Source organism: Carlito syrichta, unplaced genomic scaffold (genome assembly GCF_000164805.1).
Source record: "Carlito syrichta isolate Samal-C Ts95f unplaced genomic scaffold, Tarsius_syrichta-2.0.1 Scaffold306821, whole genome shotgun sequence".
NCBI classification, from domain to species: Eukaryota; Metazoa; Chordata; class Mammalia; order Primates; family Tarsiidae; genus Carlito; species Carlito syrichta.
Window position 1 is genome coordinate 340,172 of NW_007250917.1, and position 14,780 is coordinate 354,951.

Sequence of the window (14,780 nt, forward strand, 5' to 3'; positions counted from 1 at the left end):
CGGGGGCGGGCCCGGGGTGGAGGCCTGGGCAGCGGTCTGCGCCCGTGGTTTCGCAGGATGGGCTGGGCTAGCGGCTGCGCTGAAGGTCGAGGCGGGCTGGTGTCGCGGAGCACTGGAGCAAGCCCGAGGGGTCTGAGCCGGGGCCGCGGCCGCTGCAATCGATAAGGTTGGTTTGTGCAGAGCGGTTAGAGGTTCTCAAGAAAATGCAGTATTCAAACCCGAATTTTAAAGAAATAAACATTATTTCACACCATCGCTCAAACGAGAGGCCCTTTCCTTTTTTTTTAAAAAAAGGAGTGGGCCGAAACAGTCTACGAGGTAAGAGCAACACGTCTGTGTATCTACTGTCCATCACTTCCACCTTGAGCTCAGCAGTACGCCACGGGTGCTTCTCAGGGTAAATGGCGAAGTATTAGAGGGCAGCCCAATCAACACTAAACGGTTAGAAACAACTCCCTAAAGACAAAAGAGGCCTAAGCAGCGCTTCCATTCCTGTCCTTACAAGGAACCCTGGCAACAATGCAGTCCGAACACTTATTTCTTCCTCAGAAAACCACAATGGACACAATGTCGAGGACCCTGTTGACCAGGTGGTAGAACACTAATTTTAGTGATTTCTATGACCTTTTCTGCCCCTTAACCCTATCCTTCTTCAAAGGAAGAATCAAGTTAAGTTGAAATGATGGAACAAAATGTAACAAGAACAGACTTCTCAGAAGTCTCCTTGACGACTTGGACATGCACACACCTGCTTAAACAGAAATGTCCTGCCAGGTGGGCATCCATATCAGATCAACAGTTACTCAACCAAGAGTGAAATTTCTTGAAAGGGGGGGAAAACCCATTACAAGAAATAAAAAAGCCTAAAACTCATCAAGAACTTAAGGAGCCAGTGGATGGCTCCACTCTCCCTCAGAGGAGTAATCACAACCTCTGGGGGGGGCAACAAGAAAGTGCCATAGCCTTCTCCCACAACCCTCCATAACACTTAACGTAGACAACTACATGAAGTCTACCTTTTGTCTCCGGATTTGCAGAGAATGTGGCAATGGGTGGCCGTCCTCGAAGCTGGCCCTGTGGAGTAGCAGAGGCCGCAGTAGTGGCTGCTGTCCGGGGTGGGTGCGTGCTAGGGAAAGCCACGGTGCGGCCCTCGGGCTTCTGGCCATACTGCACAGGCTGAAACAACCTAGACATGCATCGGTCCAGGCAAGAAGACAAACAGAGCATCACTAGAATGCAGTGGACAGGCTGCCTCGACAGAGCCAGGGGATAGGGACTACCCCTGGGAAGCCAGCTAAGGGCTCCCAGTCCCAGAGGTGCAGTTTACAGAGGGACAGAGGGAAATAATTCTAAGTACCGCTCTAGAAAGCTCACTCGAAGCCGAGGGGATGAGACTCAGTACACCAAAGAGAAACATCTATCCTGGTTCTTGGTAATAAAGGGATGAACATTATTTAATGTTTAAGTTCACATCAATTTTTTACAAAAAATACATCTCACACATAAAGTCTATGATACTGTCAATTAGAATAAGAGGCAAGTCAACTTGATAAAACAATCTGATAACATGGCAGTTCAGCTCATGGACAAGGAACACCATTCTTTTCTTTTACCTGGAAACTGTAACAGCTGTTTTCAAAACCCCTATGCAAAGTAACAGACAGAGATGACCATCAAAAGCCATGAAAAGAAGCCAGGCGAGCACCAAGTGGAATGAATCCCATCCATTTCTTTAACTGAGGGCTGCAGATTCCCCAAGGAGCAGCCTGCTGGGGGTGAATCCTCAGGTTAAGCAGAAACCTTTCAGTGCTGATGAGAGGAGAGCAAGCATTCCAAGTCTCTGGTAAAGCCAAGTTGCAGAAGTGCCAGCAAGAGCAGGACACCTGTCTACAAGGACTAGTCCTTTCTCTGAAATACCTATTTTCTTTACTCTTCTCTTGTCTCTCTGTTTTAACCCAAGGATAGAAATTTGTATATGTCCAATCACTGGATTTCACCTGTCTTGAATCATTTATATCTTGATTTTGCCATCTGACACATCTGTCTCTACCAGCCTTGTGGTATCTGCAAAATCCTCACTCCCGATGTTGTTCAGATGTCATTCTTGAGAACACGACTTTGCTGCCATCAGGGTGGGGCCCTCTGCCCTTTGCTCTCACAACTCACGTTTGTTCTGGTCAGCCTGACATCCCCCTCAAATCCCAAAGCTGGCTCAGAGACCGCCAAGAGTGGCTACAGTCCAGGGTGGGCAAGGAGCCACTCTGTGTGCACAGGGGTGTCTGCAACGATGACACTCCCCCAAACCAAAGACATGTGGGAAATTCACAGGAGGAGCAGATAAGCAAATGAGGTGACGGCCTTTCTCTTCACCATGTGTAGTTGCATGTCAGCTGGGAGCACTCTAACCCGGGCCCTGGAGCCAACTCCTCCCACAGCCAGGGGCAGCAGCCCCACCACACACCTGCTGGCCTTCAGCTTCACTGCCGCTGGCCGGGTTGATGAGGCTGGCGAGCTGGAGATCTCCTCCATGAGTTTGCGTGTTACCTTTTTCTTGAACAGCAATTCTGCCTCATGGCGGGTGATTTTATTCTCTAACCCAATGAGATCAAACATAGAAAGATCCGTTTCCTAATAAGAAGAAAAAAAATCTTGCTACATGAGGTGATGGAAAAAGCACCTGACCAAGAATCAAAGCTTATTTCCAAATGAAAGGACCAGGCCCAGCCCTCTTGGGCTTCTGCTTCCCCAGTTAGCACAGGAATAATGACACTTTGTCCCCCCAGTGGCAATGGGAAGAGAGATGACAGCATCAGGGGACAAATGAGGTTTAGTAAAGGAGGGGTCAGAGTCCAGGAAAGGTCTGGTCTGAACAACACAGAGATGATGGGCCTCCCCGAACCAGGGACAGAGCTGAGAGAAACCTGAGGTTGGAGAGGGAGACACATTGCGATGTCTCTCATCTGTGATGCCTGCAAGGCTCACTCCACAGAGGATGGGAGGCAGCCGCAGAAGCATCTCAGCGAGGAACAGACACATGGAGACGGGAGTGAGAACACAGCATAGGTACAGGCTGGGCCCGACAGCAGAGGGGCTGGCCAGTCCTTCTTGGGACACTCTTTTTTTTTTTTGAGTTGGAGTCTCACTCTGTCCAGGCTGGAGTGCAGTGGCATGCTCACGGCCACCACAGACTCTACCTGCTGGGCTCAGGCAATCCCTCCTCCATGCCTTCCAAGTAGCTAAAGGCGTGTGCCACCATTCCCAGCTTACTGATTGATCATAGAGATGAGGTCCTGCCAAGTTGCCCAGGCCGGTCTCGAACCCATGGGCTCAGGCAATCCTCTCATCTTGTTCTCCCAAAATGCTGGGATTACAGGTATGACCCATCACGCCTGGCCTGGGGACACTCTTAGGAATGACAGAGGAAGACCCTTGGTGAGGCCCTTCCTCCCCAGCACCGCCCACCCGCACTTCCCTCAGGACTTTAACTCTGAAAGCATAACCTCATAACCACTAGGGCAGCAGGAATCAGAAAGAGGGCTCTGACAAGGGCACAGAGAAAGAGGACCCACAGGCACCACTGGTGGGAGGTGGAATGGACAGAGACAGGCAGTTCCTCAAGGGTAAAACAGAATGAGCACATGACCGGCTACTTCTCGCCTAGTAGAGACATGAGAGTAACAAACACCTTGTCCGCAGAGCTCTACACAAGGATGTTCATGGCATCATTATTTAGAGTAGTTAGAAAGTGGAAACAACCCTGAAGTCCGTCAATGGATGAAAAGATAAACAACATGTGGTCCACTCATACGACAGAACACTGTTCAGCCTAGCTAAGGAAGGGAACTCTTGACACCCACCAACATAGATGAACCTTGAAGACACGATGCGGCAGTGAAGGAAGCCAGATACATACTGCAGGATTCCGTTTATTAAGAAATGCCCAGAACAGGCAAACACACAGAGAGAGCGTATTTGTGTTTATCAGGTTGGGAGGACAGAGGATGGGGACTGAAAGCACATGAGTATGGGATTTCTTTGTGGGGTAATGAAATGTTCTGGAATTCACAGTCATGGCTGCATGACTCTGATCAAATAAAACCAATGAATTGTATACTTTAGAAAGTGAGTTGTATGGTATGAGAATCACCTCAATAAAGCTGTTTTTCAAATGAAAGCACATTATAAAAACCACTGTGAGCCAGGCACAGTGGCTCACTCCTGTAATCCCAGCACTTTCAGAGGCAGAAGGATTGCCTGAGCCCACGGGTTCAAGACCAGCCTAGGCAACATGGCGAGACCTTGTCTCTACAATAAACCTCCCCAAAAAATTAGCTGGGCGTGATGGTGCATGCCTGTAGTTACAGCAACTTGGAAGGCTGAGATGGGAGGATTGCCTGAGCCCAGCAGGCCGAGGCTGCGGTGGCCATGAGCATGTCACTGCACTCCAGCTGGGGTGACATTGAGACTCCAACTCAAAAAATTAAATTAAATTAAAAATTTTAAAACCCACTCTGGGTGTCACATCTCTCTTCTCTGGCTGGTCTTGATTCCTACATGTGCATTTTCCTTTAACTCAATGGAAAATACATCTCTGTGTGAAAAGCAGGAGCCACAGTGTAGCCGCCGCACTTCAACATGAATTTGCTTATGCTGCACTACACTCAGGTTCTGCTCACCACCCAGGCCCTTCTCAGACTGCAACACACACCAGCTCAGTCTTCAAAAGCTCCATCCACCAGAGGTCTAGAATCATCTTTCAGTGAGGGGGAGAGGAAAAGACCAATCCAGACCGCAGACCTCCTGCTGACCAGCAGATGTACTGGCAAACCCAGCCTTCCTAGGGGAGGTCAGAGCCAGTGGGTGTCATCATAGACAGGACACCAAGAGGAGAAGCAGCAAGTCCAAAGGTGTTGGCCCCACTCCCAGCACACGTGGGCCAGTAGGCATCGCATCCTTGCATCAAGATCACCTCCACAGAGTCCAATTTATTTTCCTTTGAAAATTTTGGTTTTATAACAATCAATTTAATAGCCATTTAATATTATGGCTCATCCCTATAATCCCAGCACTTTGGGAGGCCAAGGCAGGAGGATTGTTTGAGCCCAAGGCTCAAGAGTAGCCTGGGCAACATAGCTAGATTGCATCTATTTTTTTTTAGTAGGAATCTCACTCTTTCACCCAGGCTGGAGTGCGGTGGCACAATCGTGGCCACCGCAGCCTCGACCAGCTGGGCTCACGCAATACTTCCCCCTCAGTCTTCCAAGTAGCTGGAACTACAGGCGCATGCCAGCATACCCTGATAATTTTTGTATTTATTGTAAAGACTAAGTCTCAGCCAGGCTCAGTGGCTCAGCCTGTAATCCCGTGCCTTGGGAGGCTGAGGTGAGCGGATTGCCTGAGTCCGCAGGTTAGAGACCCGCCTGGGCAACTTGGCGAGACCTCATCTCTACAATAAATCAAAAATAAGCCGGGCGTGGTAGCGCGTGCCTGTAGTTCCAGCCACTTGGAAGGTTGAGGCAGAAGGATGGCCAGAGCCCGGCAGTTCGAGGCTGCGGTGGCCAGGAGCGGCCACTGCACTCCAGTCTGGGCAAGAAGGTGAGACTCCAACTCAAAAAATAAAAATAAAAAACATAAAAAAAAGACAAAGTCTCATCAAGTTGCCCAGGCTGGTCTTGGACCCCTGGGCTAAGGCAATTCTCTCTCGTCTTGGTCTCCCAAAGTGCTGAGATTACAGGCAGGCATGAGCCACCACTCCTGGCTAGACCTTATCGCTTAAAAAAAAAATTAGCCGACCAGGTGCGGTGGCTCAAGCCTATAATCCCAGCACTTTGGGAGGTCAAGGTGAGAGAATTACCTGAGCCCAGGGGTTCAAGACCAGCCTGGGCAACTTGGCAAGACCTCATCTCTACGATAAATTAGGAAAAAAAAAGCTGGGCATGATAGCATGTGCCTGTGGTTCCAGTTATTTGGAAGGCTGAGGCGAAAGGATTGTCTGAGCCCAGCAGGTCAGGGCTACGTGCCACTGCACTCCAGCCTGGGCCACAGAGTGAGACGACAACTCAAAAAAAAAAAATTAGCCAGGTGAGGTAGCATGTGCCTGTAGTCCCAACTATTTAGGAGGCTGAGGTAGAAGGATTGCCTGAACCCAGGAGGTCAAGGCTGCAGTGAACAGTGATTGAGCCACTGCATTCCAGCCTGGCTGAGAGTGAGATCCCAACTCAAAAAAAACCAAAACAACAACAACAAAAAAAACAATTTTCACGACCAAAAAATTCAAACACAGAAAATTATACCAGTAATTTTTTTGGTTAAAAAAATGATCACATTTCGACCAGCTGGGGATAAGTGACTAATAATTTAATACATGTCTTTCCACACACATAAAAATGATTGTGGTATGATAAATAGAGACAGGCAGATGGGAGAGGCCAGGGATAGTGGGGAGCAGGGGTACCAGCTGTCTTGAGCACTGCTCTACTACCCTACCACCTGGACACATGTTGGGTACCCATGAGGCCCTCAAGAAACATCAGCTGAGCCGGGCTCGGTGGCTCAGCCTGTAATCCCATGCCTTTGGGAGACTGAGGTGAGTGGACTGCCTGAGCCCACGGGTTCGAGACCCGCCTGGGCAACTTGGGCGAGACCTCATCTCCACAATAAATCAAAAAATTAGCCGGGCGTGGTAGTGCGCGTCTGTAGTTCCAGCTACTTGGAAGGCTGAGGCGAAAGGATCGCCGGAGCCCAGCAGGTTGAGGCTGCGGTGGCCAGGAGCGCCCACTGCACTCCAGTCTGGGCGACAGAGTGAGACTCCAACTCAAAAAAAAAAAAAGAACCATCTGCTGAACAAATGAATGAGAACAGCAACAGACAGTAGCACTGATCTCTCAAGCGCCAGAAACAAGGCTATTCCTATGAATCACTCACTTAACACATACAACAGGATGTGAACGATGAGACTGCCCAGAAAGGCCACCCATTCAGTGTATAGCAGACTGGAGGATGCGCAGGGACTGTAGCGTGAACCTTGGGGCCATAATGTATAACCCTGTCAGATCCACAGGGGACACCCAAAGCACCCTCTGTGACTGTCCACGCACTCAGCAAGCCAGACGCCTCTCTGTGCCTCTCAATAAGCCAGGCACTGGCACACCTTCAATGCATCTTTGCTTTATATACTGTGCACACAGGTTGCTTCTGTGATGCCAGATCACACGTGATGCCAGAAAGTCCTTCCTCTGCTGCTTTCACACTGTAAGCCTACCTCCTTTGGGGAGGCCTCCAGTGGGGAGCACTGTTCCAAGGGCAGCACACCCCCAAGGGCAGCACACCATACACACTAGAAGACCCTGCCGGGAACCAGACAATTTCAACACATAGGACAAGACCTGGGCAGAAACCGATGTCCAGCAAGGGTTTTTGTACTCACCTTCCAGAAGTCTCTCTCCAGTGCTTTCAGAGTCAGGGAGGCCGACCGGTACTCCAGAGACCCCGCCACATAGGAGGAGCCTGGCAGCCGGGGTTCCACCAGCCCAGGGTGGTTGCAGATGCGCTGCAGCCGCACCACAATGCTCAGCACACTGACAAAGTGCCCACTCTTCAGAGCCTCCTGAGTTCTGCTCGGGGAAGAAGAAATGTGTACTCAGTGGCACATGCCTCGCTGTCTGCTTGCCTGATGCCAGCAGCACAGCACAAGTGTACTTTCTCAAGACCTGGCTAATGAATTATGCAGGGTGAACTTTCAAGTCCAAGTTCCCACACAGGTCAGCATTCATCCATTCACCATACTACCCAAAAGTCACCCTGCTAGAGAGTCAGGAACAAGAAGGAAGAATGAGGGCCCAGCTCCCCTTCTAACAAGAAAAGGTCGATCGACAGATGTAATGATCACCTATTAAATCACAGCTGTGATGAGTGCGCTGAAGGAGAAATGGAGGCATCGGAGGTGCACTTTGAAGGACGAAGCAATCAGCCAAGTGGAGGGACAGTTGAGTTCAGGAGACAGAGAACCCTGGCCTCTCACCTGGGACAGACAGACAGAGAACCCTGGCCTCTCACCAAGGATGTCAAACAGACAGCAAATCCAGAGCTCTCACCTGGGGAGTTCTAACACCTGGTCCTGCAGGTGGTACATGGTGGTGAACAAGGGACCAGACTTGTGCCCTGCATAACTGCCTTGTCAAAGGGACAAATAGACCTATAACACACACAGGGACCAGAGCTAGGCAGGAAACAGAGGGGTGACAGCATGTACTAGCCCTCTTGGCTGAGCACAGTTTGGACTGAGCAAGGAAACAGCCCTCTCCAGGGGGTTGTACAAGGGACGGCTGATCTGGAGAGAGATTCATGGGCAAAGGAGGATGAGGGGCACGCTGGGAGGCTCATAACCTAAACAGCCAAGTTGATGATAGACCCAACTCCTAAAACAGGACGTCTAGTCGAGCCAGGTTTGGGAAAAACACAAGCTCAGGCTTTAGAAATACTGGACCTGAGGTGCTGGAGGGACAGCTTGAGTACAGGTGACAGAAGCCACAGAAAGGGGCATGTGCCACAGAGCCTGGGGAGTCCCGGGGAAGGATGCTGGGGGAAAAGGTGGAGACTGGGTGCTGCCGGAGAGCCAGGACCTTGGATGTCACTGAAGACCCAGCAGGGCCCAGCCTTGGTCCTGTGAAGTAAGCTGAGCACATGGGCTGAGAGGTAAGGGGGGTCACGCGTAGAGATGGGTGTCAGGACGGTCCCCTTAAGGCAGGGCAGAGGTGGAAAGGAGGCGGGAAGAAGGCGGTCCTTGAAGATGACAACATGTGGCTGTATGCAGATGGATGCAAAGGAGGAAGGGCAGCAGATACAAGAACACAGGACAGCTGCAAATGGAAGACTCCAGAGACAGTATGGGATTCAGCCCACGTGGAGGGCCTTGAAGGCCCACTGGGTGTATATGGCCCTGGCCACATAGCCACACAGCCAGGAGCACATACCCTCCGAGCGCAGTGGAGGGGTGAAACAGAGAGGAAGCCCTAGGCCACACAGGGCCACACACCACAGCCCTGCCCACAGCAGCCCTGCCTGAGGCTGAGGCGCACTCACACAGTCACCTTCAATCATTCCTGCTGTGGCACCTCACTCGACCCCATGTTCTCTCCTCACGAAGCGGAGGCACATGGCCACAAGAGTCAGGCAAGGAGTCACTTGACAGCCATGTGGGGCATGTCTGGAACATAGGACTCCAGAAACGGAATGGGGCTCAGCCCACATAGAGGGGTGATCACGAAAGGCAGCTTCTTCCTCTGGCATAACAGGAAGCAGGAGAGGTCGACGCGAAGGCAGGGTGGAATATGGACAGGTGGGCCAGCTCTGGCACTCTCTGTACACGGGGCAGCGCCACCTTCATGGCAGGCAGGTGAAGTGCAGTGGCGGCAGGGTGTGAGCGCCCACTCGAGGAGCTGTCAACAGTGGGTGCCTGACAGTGACAGTGCTTGGGAAGCCAGTTACCAGATGCTGCAGGGTGGGGCCGGTACTTGGCAAGGAGAAAGAGGAACTATGCACACCATGGAAGGGCCGCTCCTGCCATTCCAGTGTAGTAGATGTCATAGAGTCAGCCAGGACAGGAGAGAAACAAAGTCTCCCACCACGGGTCCCAGTACCACAGGCTTCACAACCCGACAGACCTCACAACCCCAAGGCAAACACATATATCCCATGCACAAGCACAGACAGCACCAGGCCAGAGCTCCAAGGAATGTCTTCCTGCACCTGGCAGGCACCCAAGGAACAGAAGTGGCACTGGCCGATGCGGCTGCCCCTCCATGCCAGCGTGCCCCCTAACCTTTGCAGAAACCATGAGTCCTCTCCACTCACACCTGTTCCTCATCCACTAACAGGAGCACATTTCAACACTGACAGAGGGCAACGGCAATAGTCTACTGAAAATCAGACCCCAGAGCTCCAGCCAATGTGGCAGTCTTTCTGCCCACACAGCTTTCAGGAGGAGTGCCACGGCAGGGCTGTGGGGTGCTCTGTGCCACTGCTCTTGCTCAGAACAGCTGCCGAGTGCTGCATCTGTCGAGGGCTGTCTGGGAAACTCTAGAGGAGCCTTGCTTCTGTCCTAAATCTCCCCTTGAGGCTTCACAACAGGCTGCACTCCCACAAACCCTTTCCTGAAGGCTCACTGGGTGTACATGGTCCTACCCACACAGCCGGGAGCACACGCCCTCCAAGTGCAGATGAGGGGTGAAACAGAGAGGGAGCCCTGGACCACGCAGTGCCACACACCATGGCCCTGCCCACAGCAGCCCTGCCTGAGGCTGAGGCGCACTCACACAGTCGCCTTCAATCATTCCTGCCGTGGCACCTCACTAGACCCCACGTTCTCTTCCCACAAAGAGAATGCATATGGTCACATGAGCCAGGCAAGGAGTGGTCACCTGACAGTCATGTGGGGCATGTCTGGAACACAGGACCATGTGGGCTGCTGCAGTGGTCTCCATGATAACTGAGTACAAGGAAATTTAAAATCCTTCAACATTTGATTTCCATGTTTTTTGTTTCTGCTTCTTTACATCTAAACTCAGAAAGACAGAGAGTCTGATGAAAAGACCCACACCAGCCCCGTGAGAGGAGTGTGGTGAGGTTCGAGGTAAGGGCACAGCATCCACGTCCAGCACCTCCCTGGCCAGACAGAACCTCAGGGGATGGCACAATGTGGTGTGTATGGTGAGGCACATCTCACTTATGACAGGCTTGCTGGGCACCACCTGCCTGCACCCCAGATGCCAGCACGCCACCCTCCTGCTAGCCACAGCTGACCAGGGGCCTAGGGTTGGTTGTGAGAAGATGATCTGGTCAAGCAGAGAGTCTCTCCTAGATGAATCGAAACTAAAATACAGTGAGGCTGAACCAGTCGATAAAGGAGCAGGAACGAAACGTCGCACTACACACTGGCAGCTACACAGGAGCAGAAGCTCTGAGGCAGCCAGTGGAGGAGGCCAGGGGATGGGCCAGAACAATCCTGAGAGTACCGGAAACACCGTGAGACCATGGACCCTGGGAAAGACCTCAGCCTCCAGCTCCAGACCCTATCCTTCCAGAAAGGAACCTTTTCCTGAGGTCACAGAAAGGGCATCTGCTCCTCAAAGCCAGGGAGGGTAAAAAGGTGCATGCCGGGCTCCACACTTACCCGGGTTGTAGGATAACATCCTCATATAAGGCTTTCTGTCGATTCGAAAGGCGACACTTCAAAACATGCTCATATTTCTTTGTCAGTTGTTTTTCCACATCTCTTTTAGTTCTCCTCAAAATAAATGGTTGTGTCACCTGAAAAGAAAAACTGTTTTCTTTCCAAACATGACACCCTAACAACCCACCAGGAGGCACACGCTCTGTCCATGTGTCGGCTTGGAGCCCCAGTACCAGGCCTACCCTGTGCAGCCTGATGACCACCTTGTGGTAGTAATCCTGGCTCTCGTCGCTGGGGGCTCTCAGGGGGAAGCTCCGGTAGGGCCTGGAGATGCCCGGGACCAGAAAGTGCACCACGGTCCAGAGCTCCGGGAAAGTGTTGTGCAACGGTGCGTCGATCAGCAGCAGGCGTTGCTGGCTGCAAGCAAGTAAAGGACCATGTGTGAGACACTAGCCTCGCAGCTGTCTGACGAGTGCCTTCAGGGCAAGTCTGGGGCAAAGGACGACAGCAGTTTTATGACATGAATGTCTGAGCATGCAGGCCCGAGGAAGGGCCCGCTCTGAGCTGCTGAAGGGCAGTTTGTTGTGAGACTGCAATCATCTACACTTCTTCGACAGAACCCTTTCTATCAGTGACAGAGAACAGCAAGGACACGACCAGCACACGCGCGCGGGGGTCAGACCTCTGCAGCGAGAAAACTGCCTCCCAGTGCCTCTCGGTCAGGCCCTTCACACGCTGCATCTCGTCAACGACCAGGCACTTCCAGCGTACTCGTGTGAAGGCGGTGCGGCCCCTGAAGAACTGTGAGTAGGGCGCGACGCACACGTGGCAGCTGTTGGGTGTGCTCCACGCCTGCAGACAGAGGGCACCTCAGCACACAGCCTTCTTCTCGTGCGCACAGCCTTCTCAGCGCACGGCCTCAGGCACCACCTGAGAACATGTGCTCTCCAGAGCTCTCACCGCCACCTTAAACATTTGGCCTACAAAAACTTACCCGCTATTCTTAATAACTTGCTATTAGCACACAGAAAGCGTCTGAATTTACATTTTTATCTTTTCCTCTAGGAATCTAAAAGCCTTTTGCTGACCAAAAAGTTGCTTTGAATCTTTATTTTGAGACTAAAGAATGTATCAGAGAGAATCCTGAGGTGGACGAGCTTTTATAGTACATGATCTCCACAAGAGAAGATAAGAAATGTGACTATCTGTGTTGCAGCTCACTGCATTATAAGCTTTTCAAAAGCAAATTAAAATGCAGAAATGTGCTATGGTTTAAATGTCTCCTCCAAAATTCATGTTGAAACTTACCACCCATGGTGGTAGTATCAAGGGGGAGACTTCATGCTCAAGAGTGGATAAGTGCCTTACAAAAGGGCTGCAGAACCAGCTTGGCCCCTCACCATTTATTTGCTTGCTTGTTTGTTTGTTTGAGTCAAGTTCTCACCATGTTGCCCAGGTTGAAGTGCAATGGCACAATCATGGCTTACCACAGCCTCAACCTCCTGGGCTCAGGCAATCCTTCTGCTTCAGCCTCCCAATTGGGACCACAGGCTAGGACTACAGGCACTCACCACCACACCCAGCTAATGTTTTTATTTTTTGTAGAGACAAGGTCTTGCTATGTTGCCCAGGCTAGTCTCAAACTCCTGGGCTCAAGCAGTCTTCCTGCCTTGGCCTCCCAAAGCACTGGGATTATAGGCATGAGCGACCACACCTAGCCAGCGTGGGCCCTTTTGCCCTTCCATTCCTCCCACCATATGAGGATACAGCATCTGTCCCCTCAAGAAAAGGAGCAGCAAGGCCCCACCTTGGAAGTAGAAACCAAGCTTTCACCAGTCGCAGAATCTGATGATGGCTTGTCTTGGACTTCCCAGCCTCCAGAATCATGGGAAATACATTTCTATTGTTACAAATACCGAATGTGTGGTATTTTGTTATAGTAACACAAACAGACTAAGAAAGACAGCAAAAAAGAAACTACATCTCAAGGTACTCACTTTTTCAGTAAGCTGTACCCAATACAATAATGTCCAACTACAAGTCAAAATTTTATATTCCATGAAAAATTGTGATCAACACACATTTACTTAGTGACCCAGGACTAGAAACTACTGGGTGAATAAAAGGGAAAAAAGATGTCCAAATGTGTTCCAAACACTTATCTGTATATTACAAATAGATCTAAAAATCAACGTCCATGGAAATTCTTTCATGGGTTTATAACTCAGAACTTGGGATGCATCACACCTTCTCACCATCCCTGGGACCCACAGGTACAAAGAACTACAGTGCCCCAAGGAACACTTGACTTCTGGAAGGATATTCCCCCTTTCTGGAAAGTGAAACAGCCAGGCCAGCCGTGTGTGTGTGTGTGCGCGTGTGTGTGTGCGTGCGTGCGTGTGTGTGTGTGTGTGTGTGTGTGTGTGTAAAGTTCCTCACAGGGAATAGCCAAGGGCGCCGTCTAAGTTTTCAAGGGTTCAAATCTAAGAACAACTTAAAGGTTTGTCATCTCACAAATAAGTGATTTCTAATAATTATGTAACAAGCACATCTTCACATTTTAAAATTTGTCTTCTATAAAAATTAAGATGGCTTTCTGTTTAGCTTCATTTTATGTTAAAAAAAAAAAATACCTGTCTCTTTGCTTTGAGTTCTCTGTGACTGCCAATATACGAGAGGATTTTGAGCCCAGGACACCAACGTTTCAATTCAAGCTCCCACTTGAGTATGTTACAACTTCTCACGACAACAAGGTGGGGGCCCCAATTACCTACAAAAGAAAAAAGATACAGCATTTTCCATTTTTAAATAACCAGTCAATTCCAGGCACTTTGCACAGTGTCTGACCAGAGAGGCTTGACAAGTATGTGTCATGTGAATTGTTGCACAATGGAAGTGGGCTATGCTGGTACCATCACACCCCCCCAACCATCTCCTCCTGGCTCTTGCTGGACTGTCCCATCACCATGCTGACCCAGAGGAGCACAAACCAGACACATGCAAACAAGGAATCACTGGGTGAAATCAAGCCATGAAAGCCCCTCCATGAGCCAAGGAAGAACACTTCTCTACAATGAACAACTCTCACAAGTCAAAGAAAGCACAGATGGAACGTTCAAACCCACTTCAGCCCTGAGTCCAGGGGTGGGCCTGCATTGTGCCCCGCCAGCATATTCCGCGAGCCTAGGGGCTTCTGCACATCTCTGATGCCTGACTTCTAGTCAAAGAACACCCAAACCATCTAAAAAATAATGCGTTTCCATTCCATTCTTCAGAAAAATACGATTTTCAAAAATGAGAGTAATACAAATTTCTACTTCTCTGCTGTATGTGAAACATAACCCTAGTTAAAAGGCCGGGTGCAGATGCTCACGCGTATAATCCCAGCACTTTGGGAGGCCACGGTGACAGGACTGCCTGAGCCCACGGGTTCAAGATCAGTCTGGGCAACTTGGTGAGACCTCCGTCTCTAAAATAAATCAAAAAATTAGCCAGACACGGTGACACATGCCTGTAGTTCCGGCTACATGGAAGGCTGAGGTGGAAGGATCGCCTGAACCCAGCAAGTTGAGGCTGCGGTGGCCATGAACATGCCACTGCACTCCAGCCT

At 50.5% G+C, this 14,780-nt stretch overlaps 1 protein-coding gene across 1 annotated transcript in view; it reads right to left on the reverse strand.

Moving 5' to 3' along the window:
• Positions 1 to 14,780, reverse strand: part of EP400 (E1A binding protein p400) — a 117,488-nt gene that overhangs the window by 53,955 nt on the left and 48,753 nt on the right. The window contains exons 16-23 of the mRNA XM_021715187.1: positions 13,804 to 13,940; positions 11,853 to 12,022; positions 11,413 to 11,587; positions 11,171 to 11,307; positions 7,427 to 7,613; positions 2,462 to 2,628; positions 1,017 to 1,186; positions 1 to 152 (exon numbers count right to left, since the gene is read on the reverse strand). Of these exons, the coding sequence (XP_021570862.1) occupies positions 1 to 152; positions 1,017 to 1,186; positions 2,462 to 2,628; positions 7,427 to 7,613; positions 11,171 to 11,307; positions 11,413 to 11,587; positions 11,853 to 12,022; positions 13,804 to 13,940 (1,295 nt within the window). The remainder of the gene's footprint in view (positions 153 to 1,016; positions 1,187 to 2,461; positions 2,629 to 7,426; positions 7,614 to 11,170; positions 11,308 to 11,412; positions 11,588 to 11,852; positions 12,023 to 13,803; positions 13,941 to 14,780) is intronic.